Below are 18,898 nucleotides of genomic sequence, written 5' to 3'. Positions count from 1 at the left end.
TACATAATTTAGCATTCATAAAAACCCTTTGTGTATCCCTGAGAGCAAAATGAATTATGCACTAAATGGATCTGGCAACTGTACAGGCAGCTACAGCACAAGATTTCAGCTGTGGCAGCTTTCCTGAGGGAAGCCATCAATCTGGGAATCCCCCTCTCCCCCCCAGCCCCATCCACAGTACGGAGCCTGAGGAGGATGCTGCCTGGGGAGTCCTTACAGGGAGGATGGGGAACCCCCACTCCCTTCCATTCTGCCTTGGGTGGAAGGGGAGGGAAACACATGCAAGCCCTGGGTCTAAAAATGGTCAGGCCTTTTGTTTCCGAAATTCAGATTTTGCAACCGTTTCCAGCTCACAAATCGAAGGCGGAGGTTTGCTGCTGCCAACTGCCCTCGCAGCTTCACTATGGAAAATAAAACTGTGCCGTTCTGTGTTTGCAATCCTCCATGCCCTAAGAGCAGAGTGAGGAGGGAAGACTCACATTATTTAAGCAAAATTGATTTCTGCAAGCTCAAGAGCAGGACAGCAGGGTGTCCTCAGCTTCGAGGATGAACACAAACAGTAGCTTTACCCCAGAAGCAGCAGCAGCTCTCACAAAGAGATTTTCTTCATCAGCTCTACCACTTCTGCTTGACTTCTGCAGGGAGAAGGCAGGACACTGTGCCAATGGCTGCAGCTCCCATTGCAAAGGCTGTCCTCCCAAGAGGCCAAGGAGGACACCGTCCAGCTCTAAGAGACCTGTCTTATTTGTATAGGTAAATTAGGGGTAGGTTATAAACCCAGAAGTGCAGAAACATGAAAGGAATTTACTAGTAGTTGCTATTCCATTTTTCTTTCCCTAATGTTTGTAGTGGCTGATATCAACCTTTCTGTAACAGGGCAACTGAAGAACAGTAACATGGAAAAGCAGAAAAGCACAACTGTATTCTAGGCTGATGGGCAGCTTGATGAACAGTTGTTAATTTCTCAGCTTTTGGTCTGTTTTGACATGTCATTTCTGACAGTTTCCTGTCAAGAAAAAAACCCAAACTTCTGTTCTTACGTCAACAGTTCTTTTCCCCTGTCCCCCTGGAAGGGGAGCCCACCCCACAGCAGTTACTACACCTGAGCAGCCCCTCCAGGTGTGTAGCACAGCAAGAACCAATGGGCACTACCTGCCTTTCCAGAGGAGACAGAGAAGCATGAAAGGATTTTTTCTGGCACAGCTTGCCTCCAGTGCTGATGAATCAAACCGACCGCGCTGCAAAGATCTACTCTTTTTAGGAGAACCACTTGCCAGTTCCCCACTGAAGTGCAAATATTTTACTTGCAGAACGGTGCAGATAATTCATCCAACAAGCTTCAATGGGATTCCCTCTATTTTCAAATTATTTGCAGACTTAGGCTGTTTGAAGTAAGTCCTTGGGGCTGCTTGTTCATGGGTACTTGTCCAATACTCAGCACAAGGAAGCCTCTCTTACAGCAGAGGCTTTGAACACTCCACAGCGAAGGAAACGATCCAGAGGTGGGTTTTTTAATGGATCCTGACTACTGAAAACCCAGTGTCTCATCTCCTTGCAATAACACAGCTGCCTCTGACTACACTTAGATGAAGGTTAGGAAAAAAGCTTATGTCTAGCAACAGAAAGCTGCAGAGCTTTTCTAGGAAAGCGCCTCAGTTGCCACCACAGCCCGTTTATCCCGTTAGCCACGGCCAGGCTTCTCCATGCGTGGTTCAGGCCAGAGCACTGACATTATGGGTGAGGCCCCCGGCTACCAGGTAGATTGACAGAGGAGCTGCCCCAAGCAAACCACTTTCAGTTCAGGGTTTCAAGGCTGACTGCTTTGAAAAGGTTTCACCTGCTGTTACCTAACTGCACCAGCCGCAAGTGCTGGTGGCTGAAGGAGGATGAGCATGAGGAGGAAGGAGAGGGGTGAGGAAAGAACGACAACACCTCGGGGCAAGTGGTGGCAGTTCAAAACTGCAGCTGAGAGCAAGGGCGACAGACCCGTCCCGGGCGAGGGAGAAGCACCAAGAGGTTCAGCTTGCCACCACAGGGGAAGAGAGGCTGTTACAGAAGAGACACAGCGACCTGGAGCCCCGGAGAAAGCAGACAGGGAAGCCCCTTTCTATTGACCAGGCAGTTTTCTACAACTGATTTACACTTAAACTTTGGTGGCCAGAAGGGGCCCATGCCAGACTGATGGGTGACAGGGACGTTTCTGGCCGAGCACGCTCTCCCTCCCCAGCCATTGCCAGTGCCGAGGGTGGGAGAAGCGTTGTGCAGCAGAGCAGAGCTACTGTACAGGTTTCAGTCCTATAGGGCTTCACTCTCACCCGTGTACAGGGGAGAAAGAAATTGCAGAGGAAACTCAAAAGGTGATGAGACCAACTGATGCTGCCATCAGCCACTGGGAGACTCCAGAGGCTGCAACCAGCCTTGGGATGGGAGATTACCAGAGGAAAGGTGAAAAACAGCAGAATATGACTGCTGGAGGCTCCCACCTTGCAGATGCTGGGAAGAAACTGCTGAAACAGCCTGTTTTTAACACCCACAGCCCTGCAGCAGCAAAGCTCAGAGGCAGCAGGCGGATCACTGTTGCTTCTGCACCTCCAGCTTCTCCCATTGCAACTGCTGGTCTGCAGCGGGACACGGCAGCTGAGAGCGCTGTCCCTTTGGGAGAAGCCAAGAGAATGAAAGAAAAGGGGCTAAAACTGTGCTCTGAAGGTTGCAACAGCAGCAGCGGGTGGTCCCAGAAACAGAGTTCCAGACCCAGTAAACCTTTCCTAGGGCTGGGACACCGAGAAGACCTCTCTTCTCCAAAAGCAAAGCCAGCAAGGAAACTGGCTTGGATGACAAAGTCAAACTGCTTATCCAAAAAGCTGCAGGTCTGGAGCAGGACTGCCTATGAAAGGCCGGAGGACCGCCGTCTGGAACGACTCCTGGCACCGGAGCGATGCTCTCACCTGGGCTGGCTGCGGGGTGTACAGCCAGGGCAAGGGCAGAGCCCAACGGCTGCAGCCCTACTCCAAAACAGCCGGACAGGAATTTTGTTAGAAGGGATATCCACTTGGGGATTTTAGTTTGGGAATATGAGACCCTCCCCAGAGAGAATCAAGGTGAAAAAAAACTGGCCCAAGAGCAACCCTTATCAGATACTCATAAAGAAGTCTGTGTTGTGTTTTGAAAAGAAAGTATCAGTGTTGGTGAGGCCAAAATGTCACCCGCTTTATTTTAGGTGACTTGCTACAAAGTTCGTAGGATTCTTCATGCGCAGATGACAATTAAAAAAAAAATTAAAAAAATCAGTGCACATAGCACAAGGGAGATGATTCTTTTGAAAACATGCTTTCATCTAGGAAACATCCTAGTGCTGAGTTTCCCATTTTTTATTAAAATCAATTATATTAGGAAATAATAAAACCTCCTTAACTGTGTCGTATTAGCTCACCTGATCTTTACTCCTCGCTGCTCAAACACCGAGTGCTTGCAACGGGAAATAACTAAATCAAATGTAGCAGCACATAACATAGGGCAGCTCAAAACTTAGAACAGAAATGTTCAAGTAGTTGCCATTTTCTAGACAGTTACTTGTGAGCATCGTTGCTTGCACTGCTGTACTATACAGATCTGAAAGCAAAAGGATGTAGTGGGAAGAGAGATTTAAGGGATTTTCTCCATGCGTGAACCCACTGGCACAACGGAAACGTACACCAGAGCTTTCGGCCACATTTTTAAGAAGAAAGGTTTCACATCAGCTTTGCGCATGACAACAGTTCAGTCACAAATCTTCAAGCCGCTGCAGTTTTTATCTTGACGTTGCTCAGTACTAGTGGTTAACCAAGCCCGTATGAGCAGCAGCAGCCCTGCACGCGTAGCTGTGTACAGCTTAGTTGTGCTGCGTGTCCTTCTAAAGGCAGAAGTCCCATTCCAGCGATCACTGGCTGACTTTCAGAGTCAGCTCTGGTTTCCATTTTTTAGTCTCCAAACTATGCACAAACCTACCCAGGAAGATAATATAGCAGTTCCTAATGCTGTTTTATTATCCTAAAATAGAATAACGATTCCTGCTCTCTACTTGTATCTCTGATGCCCTCATCTCTTAGAAATTTCCCCGCATAGAAATCCTGAAACAGGATATATACTGAGCAACAGATATCCATAAACACAAGTGTACTACATAGACTTCAATTACGTATCAGGACCGCTCTCTGGCTGTATCCTAGATACTGCAGAACAGAACAAAACCAAACCACGCTTGCATATCGCAAAGCAGCACATCTGCAATTAAAACCACCTTCCCACCACCCCCTGTCTTCCCAAGATCCTTTACAACCCTCCTTTCAGTTAAAAAACCCAAACAAACCAAAACACACCTCCACTTCCTTCATCCTCCCTAGTCTCTTTCTCAATCAAAATCTGTTTTCCAACTGCTTCTCTTCCCACTGTTACTTTTCCTGCCAACCCATCCCCTCTCCTCCTCTCCCATCTCACCCTTTCACTTGTTCCCCCCACCAGCCAACGCGAACAACTTCTCCAGCCAAGCCCAGCTCCCGCTCAGGGCCCATCCCATAAACCAGCCATTACAAAAGAGGCACCAATGTTTCATACAGTAGGTTTCAGAGAAATGGGAATTTGTATCCAAGTGAAAGACTGTATTTGGGGGGGGGGGGGGGGGGGGGTGGGCACGAAAAAAGGATTGGTTGTGGCTTTCAAAGATCACAAGCCCTTTTCTACTTGCAATCTTACACCTGCAAAATTCCTTCTTTCCATTCAAGGAGAACGTGGGATCCCAAACCGAAACCTACCATACCCCACTTTCCGCGCTTCAGAGAGCAAAGCTTGCAGGAGGCACAATCCACGGACACATCAAGGGAAAAGTTGCTTTTTCTGCTCCCCGTGGATTCTGTCACAGCAGCTTTCAACAGGCTGGGCAGTCCCTGGTCCACCTGGTCTGCAGTTTCAGTGAACGAGCTGCACCATTTCAGGCTTGGCCACGATGCCACTTACCAGAAACAACCAGAGACGCACTGGAAACTTCTAGGACTAAGGGAGGAGGGAGATTCCCACATTCAGTCACAAGGTGGTACGTCAGGACAAAAAGTCGCTGGCAGGAAAGCCCTCTGACTGCAGGCCAGCCCCTCACTTGGTGATTTAATGACAGCAAAGCTATGAAGACAGAAACCTTAGAGCTGTGCAGCAGCTCTAGCTCAAAGTCACCTAGCAAATAACTTTTAAAATTACTGCCTAGAGAAATCCAGCAGCCAGACACCCCTTTCAATTTTGTTAATGAAAAATAATAATCAATAGCTGAAGACATCTTTAGGTGGAGCACTGGAGAAAAATACATGCCGTTATTTCATGGGTTTTCCAAATGAATTCATCTGGATCAGAAGTGACCTGTCTAAAGGCAAATGCCAGCATCAACTCTATTTCCAAAGCAGCGTCCCTTCTATGATATGGTATAAAACTGAGTTTCTTAATAAAATTAATTTCAAGTCCCTGATGGTCTTACGAATTTGGTTACAACTTCGATCACTTCAGTAATTCTGAAAGTTTAATTAAAGTTGTGCACAAGTACAAATGGGAACTGTAGGTAACTTATCACAAACCCTTGTGATTCTGAAACTAACCGTAATAAACTAAGCTTCTGTCAGGAAAGGCTTGATTTTGCATAGCTAAACTTGGAAGAAGTTCCTGCTCCATCTTGCATGCTGAAATGCTGGAGTTTTTCTGCATAATAAGTAAGGCACAGCTCAAACGTTCAGCCTGACTGAAGTATCTTCATCCTGAAAATTCTTGAGGCAACCAGGAAATTTTTAATCCCCTGGTGAGATTAAAAATCTACCTGGCGGCAGTTGGCTACAACAGTGCCAGGGAAGCACCTTAAAGCTGATGCTGTGGGGGTTGTCCTCCTGCTGAACATCAGCAGCACGGAAACCTGCGTCCCCCTGCCTGCTCCACAGAGCAGAAGCCCAGGGCAAGCATCTGGGTAGCCCACACTATGGGCTACCTGGAGGCTGAGCCCATCAGGTACATCGCACCTGTGTGGTATGACACGTGGTATGAAGTTCCTGCTTCAGCAGCGAAGACCACCGTTGGACGAGGGGCATGGATTGACTAATGTAACAGAGCTGCTTGGAGCCCCGGGCTCATCGCCAGCCCATTCCAGCATCGGCTTTCCTCAAAACACAGGGCTGGAGAGGGTCTCCTTGGCTGTCACAGTCCCGTCTCAGGCTACTGCCTGCCGAACAGAAGATAAGCCCAGTCAGAAGTTCACAAAACACTATTCCTTAGTTATATGTACTGTGCTCACTCCTGATGGCTGTTCCCAAAATTTTTTTAGCGACAAACAAAAGCCTTCATCTTTTAAAAGGTGATGCTCTGTTCATGCAGAGTCACATGCTAACATACCTTTAGAGCTAAACAAAGCTATTCCTTCACTCCTAATGGGATCTGGAAAAAAAAAATCCGTATTTGTTCAGTACTTGAGATGATTCTTTTCAGTGTATCTTGCATTACTGTTATTTTTGAGGCGTAAGATACTACAAAATGCAGATAGAAGCCTGATATCCCCTTCGCACCAAGGCTGGAAGCATCTTGGCAGTCTGTTAGGGTGCAGAAGGAAACGCTCAGAGGCATTTGTCACTTGTCAAATGAGACAATACTGAGATGCCCAAAATATTTTCTCGTTAACCTGTTAAGGACACCCTGAGGGCAGAGCACCAGCATCCTGGCATCAGACTGCTACCTCGGAAAAGGAATCTTCTGGCTCACTCGAGAGAGGCATTTGAGTGACGCATAAGGACACCCAAGTTTCCGAGGTAAGTTTTGTAGACCTAAAATTCACTAAACCCTGCGGAAAGACTAAGTGAGGGTGAAAGACATTCTGCATGTGCCTGAAGCCCAGAAAAAGAATTTAAACGGCATTTTCCCCACTTTGACAAACCTTTCAAGCAACAGAAGGCTGACTGGAACTTCTGTAGGGCAGGAGAGCAGCCTGCAGCTACAAAACTCCAGGATTTATTTTAAACCTTATCAACTGCTGCTGCTGGACAGTTAGGACATTTATAACACCGCTAAGGAGATAAGGTTTCAATACAGTGGCATCTTGGGGGAGGCAGTATATATTTAAACGGGAAATCTGTCAAATATAAAGTACTTCTATACCTTACCTGAAAATGATTCCTTGAAAAACAACTTATGCTTTTAAAGGCCAATACAATTACATATTATTTTAATCTTAATGCTAAAGGAAGACAGAAAAAGCATATTGACAATGTCAACACTTCAGTGAGAGAACTTTGTATTGCTATCCAATTATGCGGTCTGCCCAGCTTTGGGACCTATATAAAACACGCAACATGAATCTTACACACTTGTCAGCTGGGCATAACCACCATCCATAGCTACATCAGAATAAACCAAGTTATAGGTATATAGCTTTAACAGGATTAGTACATACCACACAGCAGTACCATGATGTGGTTCATACTCGTAACAAAACACCTCAAGGCACTCGGCACATCTTGTTCTCACCACCTACAGTAAAAGAAGCCCCAAACCCGAAGGAATCGGCAAGCACCGTTGTCAACCGCCCTACTGAGAGGCAGGGTATCGTGTGTTTTCCTCTTCAAGGACATGCCATGAGGTGGACATTCAGGAAGGCATGCCCTAAGTGCCACCTCGAGATCAAAGACCAGAAGACAGGCAGCAATCTCTCCCTCCCCAGCAAGTTTCAGTCCCCACGTCCAGGCTGTCTTGCATCGGCTTGGATTTGAGAGGGGAACATCGCTGGACCCCACATCGCTACAGTTCACTTCTAGAGAGTTTTATGTACCTGTAACCCTCAAGTTATGCTGTACTACGACGTCTTCTAATCAAATAATTTAATATCCAATTTATCAAAGTAAGGAAGTCACTTGTTTTCTTTGTCACTGAACCGTGGTGAAAAAAGGTCACTGTTTTATTCAGCATCATAGTTACATAACAGTTGTCTGTTTCTATTACTAGAAAGAATTTATTAAAATAGTCCTGAAAGACACCTTTTCTTTCTCCAATGATTTCAAAACTATGCCTTTTAATGCCAATTCCACACAGTCACGGGTTTGATCGGTAGTAGTCAGTTATAGCAATTGTCAAGGCACAAGCTCAGCTCTGCACATCCGCTGCAGCCTGTATTATAAAAGAGATATGCCAGTTACGTCTTCACTTAAAAACGCATAATCCCTTTATCATATATTGCAACAGGAGAAATTAACATTAAACACAGACTACGAAAGGTAAAGGATTTATTTCTGATATGATTTGTAGAGTTAAATTAAAAACCTACCGAGTACTTTATGTAGTAGATGAACATAACCTTAGTACTTACTTTCTAACAGTTTATTTAATGGTTGGAAGTGTACAACATGAAGTAGGCCTTACGTTTAATATTGTTCAATTTTGCTTATTGTTAGATGAGATTAAAATGCAGTAGCCATCCCTTTAGATTATGTTGCAACACTGATCATGTGCCTTGATAAGTAGGAACAACGATTCATTAAATAAATGGTGATGACAACATGTAGGGAAGACTTTGGATTGTCTATTTAGAATGTCAACATAATAGGCAATTAAGAATAAAACTTCATTTTAAGTGCACTTCCACAATGCTTTGTTTATAATATAGCAAAAACTTCCTATCTTTTTTCCAAACACTTCACTCCCTACTCTAACTAAAGCTGTTCAGTTGAAAATGCACTTTCCCCAGTAAACTTCTTTTTAAAAAAAGTAACTAAAATTTCTACCCTTTCATATGCTAAGAAATGTTTCCTAATTAAAAACACAATTTATTACAAGACATGTGAAGACAACATATAGTGAAATGAATTTTAATTGTTGTGCTGTGACTAAAGTAAAGTTCTCAAGGCTGCAATTTAACATTCCAAGTTCTCCCTTCCATCTTTATTGATTCTTAAGATTTTGCACAGAAACTCTTTGGGGGCTAGAACAGCAGTAATTGCATCACACTGTTTTCCAAGACTTCAAGTTTCAAAAGCAAACTCTTCAAAAAGTACAGTTCTTGATTTGATTAGATACAGGGACAAAAATATAGCACATACTTGAAGGTTACATGGTCTACAAATGATGGCAATATTTTCCTTGGGAGAGTACAGTTTGTTTTCTTGTAAATACTCAAAAAGGCTCAACTTCAAGCAGTAATAAACACAAGCAAAAGTGATTTAACCCTTAAAATAAATATTCAGGAAAACCTCTCTGTACATACAAGTGAAAGAATATGTAACACTTTCACGCTAAAAGAAAAAAATAAAGATTTTGTTCATATAAGCAGCTGAAATCTGCTGTTCCAGCCCAATGTCCCCAGTAAAGAAGGGAGGCACAAACACAGGTGACTACTGTAGCTCACTATCTTATGGCCTTTTTGGACAGGGACATCACCACCATCATTTTTTTAATCCCTTTTGTTATATTTATTACAGCATGCCAAATCCTTTGGCATACGTGATGGCCTTCAATAATCTTTCTTTAAGCTTTTCTTTGCTTGAGTACTCCGGAAGCAAAAGTACATTAAAGCATGTGTGAGATGTAGGTAACCTGTGGGGAAAACAAAAAAGAAGAATTCAGATCTGGGAACATGCAGTACCTGCCAAGAAATACATCACTATTTCACAAATCCAAACTAACGAATTTAAAGAGAACCTACTTTGCTGAAAGATTCAACCTTCAGATTTAACTAAGTTAATAAATTAAAAGCACAGAACTTGCTTCCATTTATAGACAAACAAGCAAAATGTATTTTTTTTTTTACCTCTCTGTATCTGGGCCATTTTTGGCTATGATCATCTTTAACTTTCCAAGTCCTCCCACAGGGGCTCTGTCTGTGCCTGTTGTAAACTGTAAGAATAGTCTTTTCTGTTCATCTGTAAATGAATGGACTATTTCCCAGAATTCCCTATCAAGAAGAAATCAAAGAGTAAGTAAACTGAAAACTGTCTTTGCTATAAATGAAACTTTCAAAAGTAATTGAACTTGCAAGGTTTAGTAATTCTAATCAATCTTAACATCAGTTTACAAGTGGCACTCCTAAAAAAACCTAACAGTAACGTATTTACCAATTGCTGAGAATCAGAAGTAAAAATCAGAAACATTACCAAAACACTGCAGTTTAACTGGTTTTAAATGTTAATTCGGCTGAGAAGTGATCTGCAGATATTCTTCCTTTACTTTATTATTCCTATTTCCTATGGAATTATACTGGTTCCACTACACTGTCCGATTCCACTACCTTCTTAAACACCACAGTAAACAAATGCAGCTGCTGTCAAAGGTTTTCTACCCTAGCGGGAACTAGTTAAGTAGTTGGCAAAGTCTAGAGGACCAAAGATGCACACTTCTCTGACCCTTGTCTTCAGAGTTCTCTAGTCAAAGGGAACAAGAAGGTAAAGACGTTAAAAACATTTTCCCTCTTAAAAACATTGAATTTACTTGATTTCTAATTAGAGAAGAAAGTTCTACACATGCGACCTAGTCAAACAATTCAGTGTTCGTCAAATTTTTTTTTCTTTTTTTTTAAACAACAACAGAACAGTGGTAATTTATTGAAACAGCCCTGTTTATACTGGGGAGTATTTAACTATATGGTATGAGAGAAAGACAAAAACCCAGGGAAAAATCCCTTTTAAGCTTTACCAAAGTTCACTGGAAGCTAACAACAATGCTTATACTGTCTGCTCTTTTCTAATAACAGTACTTGAGTAAAGTGAAATTATACATAAGGCACGTGCATCTCCAGTACTACAAAAATACTAAATCTTACAGTATTAAATTCATTATGAAGAAACAGGCATGTAAAGTGCTTTTAACCTTTCAGAAATTAGGAAAAATTACCTAATAATAAGAGAGTCTCTTGTATAGCCACCATCATATTCTGTAGTTTCTTCTAGTGCTTGAAAATCTAAATTCTGTAAGAAGATGACATTTTTAAAAACGACCACTAATTATATAGTTAGGATCAAAAAAGCTCCACTTGTTCTGGTGTAAATTCAGGATTCTTACCCTACTTCCACAAATAAGTAATTCAATTTCCTCTGGTCTAAATAAATATTTCAAAGGAGATTCATTGGTCACCATGTGAAATCCTCTCCGAAAGGCCTTGAACTGCTTTTCTACTGATTTATTGAGTATATAGTCGGCATACAGATTGACAAATTCCTGTAAGGAAACAATCCCCAAAAAAACCTTAGTACTTTGACACGTGCCACTTGAAGTACCTCCCAAAAATATAAGACCTCGAAATACATTGAATTCTATAATTCTATGTAGATTATCTGGGCTCAGCTTCTACTTAGCAATAAGAAAGAACAAGTCTCAAATATTTCTCAAACAGGTCAAACACCACACCCAGAAGCTATGTATGCATGTATGTATCGATGCTTTCTTTAGAAGAGAAGCCTTTTCTGCTTACAACTACACTGCACTATGACAATTTTAAAAGGCTTTTAAACGTAAGTTATAAGTGAGACCACACCTTTACAGAGTCCTACATGCTGCATAAAGTATCTAAAAATTACAGATTACGTTAAAAAAAATTATGCGAGTGTACCTTTCTATTTTCATTTGTAATAGGAATTTTATCACCGTTTTCCTTTAAATCATGCATCATTGGATTGCCAAAGAGATCCGTATGAGATATTTGAAACGTTATCATCATATCATCTTCCACACTTCCTTCATACTCTAATAAGTCTCTCAAACTCTGGTAAAGAACCTAACAGAATAAGAAATACATAGCTGTCATAAATAAGTTTCAATAGATTTCACTGAGTAATACCCGAAGACATGAAATCATCTGCCTCAAAAAGGGTTGTTACATTCTATGACACAAGTCACCTAAGATTTGCCATAACAGTCCAACCAAAGCTCAATGTTTGTAAAAACAACCAATAGCAGATACTAAGGAAAGACAAAAAAGAAACATGGCAATGAGTGATAACTCCCTCAGAAGAGCCTACCAGTGCCCAGGAATCTTCCTAAATGCAATGGTCAGACCCGTAGCTTAAGAGCCACTGGTTACCTCTTCCTCTTTTAACTCTTTTGAAACCGTATTTACTTTTGGTATCCAGAACATGTTACACCAGTAAGTTGAACATACACGTGTTAAAATCAAAGAAAACGCTATTTTAGATCAGATAAAATTCAGGCAGCAGGCTTTTATCTCCTACATCTTGATTTAAAACCCAGACAAACTAGGAAGTAATCTTGAAGCAACACAGATGGGGCAGTCATTAAAGTAAGAAAACATTTATGCACAAAAAAAAAAAATCACAGGTTAGGTCAGAATTTGCCAAGTGGAATCTGAAATTACCTGTAAGAGTTGCTCTATTCAAAGGAGCAACCAGCCTTCTTCCCTGCTATGCCTTAGGAAAAGCCCAAGACTCTCTTAGAAACCAAAGGCTATGCAGAAACGGAACAATTCTTTGGCTGAGACAGAGGTGTAGGACTCAGGAACACAAAGTGAAGGTAAAAGCAACAACGGAGTGCAACTGTATTTTTATTGTGAAGTAAAAGTAATAAATTTCCCCTCAATGTTTTAATTATTGAAAGTTTACATGTAAGCCTCATCCTCTCACTATCTGTACCCCTTTGATTCTTCCACAGCACCTTTAAAAATATCTTGCATTGAAAATGACTGGACTTGGAACCATTGGTGGTGAGGGCTGGTGAACACCCTATCCTCCACGTCCTACAGCGTTAGAAAAAGCATTGGGAGGCTTGACTACTCCGAATTTCATTTTTGGTTTGAGAAGCTCTGAAGTAAGTGTTTAAGTCATATTAGAATACAAAGAGATTAAAAAGGATTATTTTAGAAGAAGTCAGTGTAGGGGTCAGAGGTGAAACATAAGAGTAGGGGAGAAAAATTAAGAAATGCCCTGCCTTGTTCCACAGAAATAAATCCACTTTTTCTGTCATAAAAAAATTGTGAGTATGTAACAAAAATTACAGGAAACTGGAAGTATGGTGTATTTCTCAACATTATTTCACAGAGAAACTGGTCAAAGCTGGCATGCTATTATATGTAGCCATCCAAAGCAGACCAGATAACCTATTCTTTTGATTACACATGCCTCATTTTCTGATTAAACAAAAATAAAAGGCAAGTTCTTTTTCAACAGTATCATTTTACTCATCTTTTTTGAATAGCTGAAGACTTTGCATAACTGCTTATTAAAAGGGAAATGTCCCACCATTTGAGATGAAATGAAGCATACTAATAACTCATACTAGCTAGCATGAGGGAAAGCCACTGGTGATCTTTGAAGATGGAGCAGGGCCAAGACATCCTGCATACATGCTTCTCTGCTCTATCTACTAAAGCATGCACACGGCTTAGTTTTTTTGTGTAGCCACTGGCTGGGGAGGGGTGGGGGAAGATGGACACTGATCACTGCTCCCAAACTGTAGGGATATTCATGAACTGCCTCATCTGTCTTTTGCTTTAGACAAAAACCAATATAAGCATCACACCTTTGCATGTCTACCTCTACCTTTGCATTTTTTTTATGGAAATCTACTTCTACAAATAGATATAAACAGCTAATTTTAGAAGTCTCTTTGGTAAGATACTATTAATAATAGTTTATGCTTAATAGCGCTTATTGATATTAAGCAATTTAGGCAGTATGTAAAAAAGTAGAATAAAGCTTTATTGATACCCAGCTCTACTTGTTGACTTGACAATTCTGCCTCCTCCAAACCAGATGTAGTAAGAGGTTTTATTGCTTATTAATTTATTTTAACAAATACAGACTCTTCACACAAGTCACTGGTTATTTCACTTCCAGTGACCATGTCCACTTCTGACAGTGATCTTGTGCTTAATTTAAATCTAGATTAAGTTATTTCATGGAAATTGCATCAATAAACTCAAAGAACATAATGAACTTACAGGATGAGAGTCTGCCAGATCACGGAAAGTTCCTTTTTTGCCCATAAGCTTCCTGTAGACAACCATGGGAAAATGTACATCCAGTATACAGTTATTGTAAATAGCCAGACCCAGTACTATGCCAATCAGTGTAAACTGACCCTCAGTTTCAAAAGAGGACGGATTAAACCAAAACAGTTTTGTAGATTCATCATATGTGAACATCCCTGTAAAAAAAATGATGTTGAACAATTATGGTTGCATTTCAATAAAAATCACATGTAAAACATACCATTATAAACCCATTTGCATTAGAATACCTTTAAAACATGTTTAACTTAACATTATACTGAATTTAATGGCAAAAGAGAAGCTACTTACCTTAGGGTAACTGGAGCTGCTCAAAATACTGTTACTCACATTACCACTAAAAGCACGCAGGAGACCAGCAATACAACATCCTGCAATGCCCACTGAAGCTGTACATACACAACCTTTCATCCCCTTCCATTACTGAGGAAGCAGCAGCACATTGTCAGCATAGACTGTAACTTTGATAAATATAACAGTGCAAGAAAAGAACACAATCAAAACCCACGTGGATGAAATAAGCCTGAAGAACTCCAATTACTATAAAGTGATAGCCTTTCCCCAAAGGCTTTTCCAGGCCGGTTCCTGGGAAACTAGGACTAGATGCAGCCCTATTACTGAACTGGAAGCTATGATGATGGAGCAGGGATCAACCATCACTTATGAACTTATGAGTTAGACGCCTAACAGATTTTTTTTGTTTGTTTAAAGGTACTCAACAAGGTCCACTGAGTTGCTGCAGCTATCACATACATCTTAACTTGAGGGGAAAATGTAACATGGGACTGTTGTTTCACAGGAGGAGTTGCACTTTTAACAGCTTGTAACCGTTAAAAGGGAGAGCTTTTGCTTTATTCCCCTATCCCTTCATCTGACTCAGCTCACTATTTCAGGTGACCAATTTCCTGCCAAGTTCACAAGCTGACTACCTTCACAGAAGGCTTCAAACAAACAGCTGAACTGACACATGCCAGGAGCTGGAGTGACCTGATAGAACTGTACAGACAAGTGAAGGGCAAAGAGTTCCTTACTCTTTGGCTGTAGCAAGCCACTTGATCAGCTCGTTTATGAAACTGGAGTTTGTGTACAGGCTATAAACTATTTAAATGAGTCCCACGGTAAAATCCATTGCTTACCTGACTAGATACAGAAGCAAGACAAATGCAAAACGCGTAGACTTAAGTGGAGGGAGAGAGACCACCCTGGACAAGTATAGTCCCAGTGACCTGTTGCTTGTACAGCTAAGTCTCATGATTTCCAGGCAGAATCCAAGGAAAAGCACCCAGGCTCCTTCCTCCCCACACACCAGAAGTTAGATGCATGTGGTCAAGAACATGAACTACCTTTGCCACAAGGATTTATCTTGTCAGCTCTTAAAAGATATGCTTATTTACAGCCTATGGAGATGTACAAATTGATTACAAAGCCACATGAACAGAGCCACAAAATGACTCCTAAGACTGAAAATAAGATGTCACCTTCAGCCAAGAGATAAAGCCTGAATTCTCATTCAATGTAAGGAAATGAACTGCAAACTCACTAAGAGACTCTGGCTATTCCCCAAAATTGAAGATTATTTATCTCAGTAAGGTACTAGGACAGGGTCAGCTACTAGAGGAGCACACAAATAACAGACTAACACATCAGGTAGGCAACTGGAAATCAGAAATGGATGAGCAACACAAGCATATATAGGAGAAACATTAAATAGAAGCCTGTATTCCATTTTCGAAATTGACTGAAGTAACTTCTGGGTTACTGGCACAATAAGAGCAATGACTTGTACTTTCTGGAAGATGATAGAAGAGTTAAACAGTCAAAACAAACAACTCCAGCAAGTGTCTAATAATGAAGGACTAACAGTTTACCCAGATCCACATCTGGAAACACTTTAATGCGAAATACAATATTTTATTCACTGACCAAAATTAAAACTATAGTACATTAAAAACATAACAAAACACCAGAAGAAACTGGAAGCTGCAATAAGGGGAAAACAATTGTACAGTGTTGCTAGGAATATTATATGAAGTTATTCCTTCTTCCCTTTTACGATGGTGACTGTTGGTCATAAATCTAATATTTTGTCTGAGTTATTGCCTCCTTTGAGTAAAACTTTAAGGTAGTTTAATATGAAAACACTTGAAATGTAATGGCAAAGAAACTATTACAGCAATAAGTATCACTCCACACATACCTATCAGAGGACAGACATTTTAAATTCCATTTAAAGAATTTACTTTATTTACCAGAGAAAGTGAAGGACTTACAAATCAACAGTCACAGCTGGTATATATGGTGTGTAAACTGTTATACTGCAGTGCATATTAATAGGTGCAAAAGAAAAGACTGTGAAAGCAAGCTACATTTTCTGCTTTTACACACTTATGCCAAAAGCCAATAAATGCCTTTTTTCTTTCCCAAAGTTGATATGAATACAAAAAGTGTACATATTTTTTTGTATTTTGAATACAGAAGTAAAATTTAAAACATGCATGCATATCTAATCTATTACCCATCTTTACACACAGGGAGCATATATACACTGGCTGGATCTTAGCTGAATCAGACTTCAATTACTAAATAGAACTACTTCAATATAGGCACCCCACACAACTTCTGTTTAGATAAACTCAGGTCAAAAATGTATTTCGCATTGGAAGCACAACTTCGTCAGTCAAAGTACTAAGACTTCCTTATTTTGCCATACTCTAACTTATTCCAAGTAACCTTGCTAATTCAGATTCCAAATCTCTAAGTTAATAGCAGTTTTCAGAGTAAGACTTGTCTATGGATCTTGTTACTTACACTTGTTACAAGAACTGGCTTGTGTACAGTGAAGGGCAAGTGCCAAGATTCCGATTCTGGGGACTTCCTCTTTAACCCGGTCAAAATGAATTTCTGTGCTGCTTCATCAATTTTCTAAGCTACAAAAACAACAGCTTTCTTTTTTAAAACAGTTCAATGAACCCAAATTAACTAATGGCCATAAGCTGTTGAGCTTCTTTAATGGAAGCCATTATAGGAACTACAGTGTGACATCATATTTCACAAACTATGAAATTAGTATAGGAACCTGGTAGGTCTCATTTCTATTCTAACACCAAGTATTTGTAACATTTTAAAACATTTTAATCTTTTCAGAGCAGCAGACAAGCTGCATATTAAAAGCAGCACATCCTTGCATGTGTAAAAACGGAAGCATAAAAGACTGGTGCAGGGAGCAAGGGAAGAAACAGTAACGTGAAAATGTGACTCTTAAAACACCAATATAAAACTTTGGCTCTGATATATCAAATTACTCTTAGTTCTAAACTAACTACAATCAAACTTGACATTACTGCCACACTTTGGATCTGTACCCCTTTTAGATGAAATCATTAGAAGAACTGAGACTATCAGATTTTTTAAGCTGGAGGAAGGGGAGGAAATAACTCAAAAACTCACCATAGTCCTACTCTGGTTTTATTGCAGAAGCTCTTCCTCTTTGGTTTGATTACTAATTCTAGAAGCTAATCACAAAGCAAAGCGAGGAGAAAGGTGAGAGAACAAACAAAGGAACCCTGCAAAGAAACCCTATACTACTGATTTATATCTAAACAAGCAATGGTAGCTTTCACTAACTATACAGTTATTCCTTTCATCATTCCTCCTTAGGAGGATGACTGATGATGAAATACTGAGCCTCAATGGGTCAAGTACTCTCATGATCACCAAGAAACCTGGAGAGCTTCAGAGAGAAGCAGCAGCAGATGTAGAAAAGCACTGCATAAACATAGAACAGCCCAGGTTGGAAGGGACCTTGAAAGATCATCTGGTCCAACCTTTCACGGGAAAAATCTGGTAAGTTAGTAAGTTATTAGAACACATACCAATATCTGGATTGAAGATTTCTTCCACAACCAGTTGAAAAAATTCTTTGGAAACACCTCCTTCATCTACCCCTTGCTCTCCTTCAAATTCAACATACAATTGCTTCTTCAAGTCTGCAGGATTTTCCATGGCAATCATCTCTAGCTATTGAGTGAACAGATAGAAGTATTTCATTAGGAAATCTGTTTACTAGAAGAGTCAACTGAGTACCAAATAATGAAAGACTACCCTCCAAACCTAAGAAGAAAGCAACAACAGTAAAACATCAGAAACCAACAGTAATGCTAAATCACTCTAAACGCGTATTAGAGTTTGGGGATTAACACAGCAAACTTACCACAGCTCTGATCTGTTAGCCAATTAAATCTGTTAGCCTTCTCCATTTCTGTTCTTTTAAGCACTTATTTTAAATAAGTTAGCATTGTGTTGCACAAAATTCACAGAAAACAGTATGAAAACAAGATGTATTACTGGGATAATTAAATTCATCTGACAATGAAAAGAGACTGCAATCTGATCTACGTGTTTGACAACGAACGGTTTTGTGAAGGGCTTACACAGATATGTTTTCAGAACCTTCATGTAGTGGAGGTGGAAGACAGAAGACAAGCCTTTGACTAGTCACAAACAAAGAGCTGGGGAAAAAAACCCCAGAAATAAAAAGATACTAATATTACAGTCAAATCGATCCCCTTTCCTCTTGACCCGAATGAATAAGTCTCAGAAATCTCTTGCTCTTATTTCTTCAGTGCCTTTAAACAGATCTACTGCATTGCTTCCACAAAAGTGAAAATTCAGTTAAGGTTAAATAGAAGTTGTGACATTTCACAGGAAAGGGTTTCATGTCTATATAAAGGCCATTACAGGTCTTTCACTTTCTTCCAACAAAAACGTATCCTTTCAGTAAATCAAAAGTTATACAAGAATATTTTGCAGCTGATAAGGAATATGCTGCTTAAAAGCATAAACATATTGGTTAAACCTGTGCAGCATGATTACATTTAATATACCTACATGGCAAAGAAAACT

General features: G+C 40.5%; 1 protein-coding gene across 5 annotated transcripts in view; it reads right to left on the bottom strand.

The window, feature by feature from the left end:
* Window positions 1-7,927: 7,927 nt before the first annotated feature.
* The window catches only part of UBE3A (ubiquitin protein ligase E3A), a 51,111-nt gene continuing 40,140 nt past the window's right edge, over window positions 7,928-18,898 (bottom strand). For 4 of the 5 annotated variants that reach the window (XM_009281718.2, XM_009281702.2, XM_009281710.2 and 1 more), the window contains 7 exons: window positions 17,869-18,013; window positions 13,928-14,133; window positions 11,585-11,749; window positions 11,038-11,193; window positions 10,870-10,943; window positions 9,791-9,934; window positions 8,845-9,576 (listed from right to left, as the gene is read on the bottom strand). In XM_009281718.2, the coding sequence (XP_009279993.1) occupies window positions 9,456-9,576; window positions 9,791-9,934; window positions 10,870-10,943; window positions 11,038-11,193; window positions 11,585-11,749; window positions 13,928-14,133; window positions 17,869-18,013 (1,011 nt within the window). In that variant the 3' untranslated portion in view covers window positions 8,845-9,455. Of the gene's footprint in view, window positions 9,577-9,790; window positions 9,935-10,869; window positions 10,944-11,037; window positions 11,194-11,584; window positions 11,750-13,927; window positions 14,134-17,868; window positions 18,014-18,898 lie in introns of all 5 variants that reach the window. The other variant, XM_009281694.1, reaches the window with a different exon arrangement.

Source organism: Aptenodytes forsteri, unplaced genomic scaffold (assembly GCF_000699145.1).
Source record: "Aptenodytes forsteri isolate BGI_AS27 unplaced genomic scaffold, ASM69914v1 Scaffold348, whole genome shotgun sequence".
NCBI lineage: Eukaryota > Metazoa > Chordata > Aves > Sphenisciformes > Spheniscidae > Aptenodytes > Aptenodytes forsteri.
Note: the sequence above shows the minus strand (reverse complement) of the source record. Positions and strands in the feature narration are given on the sequence as shown.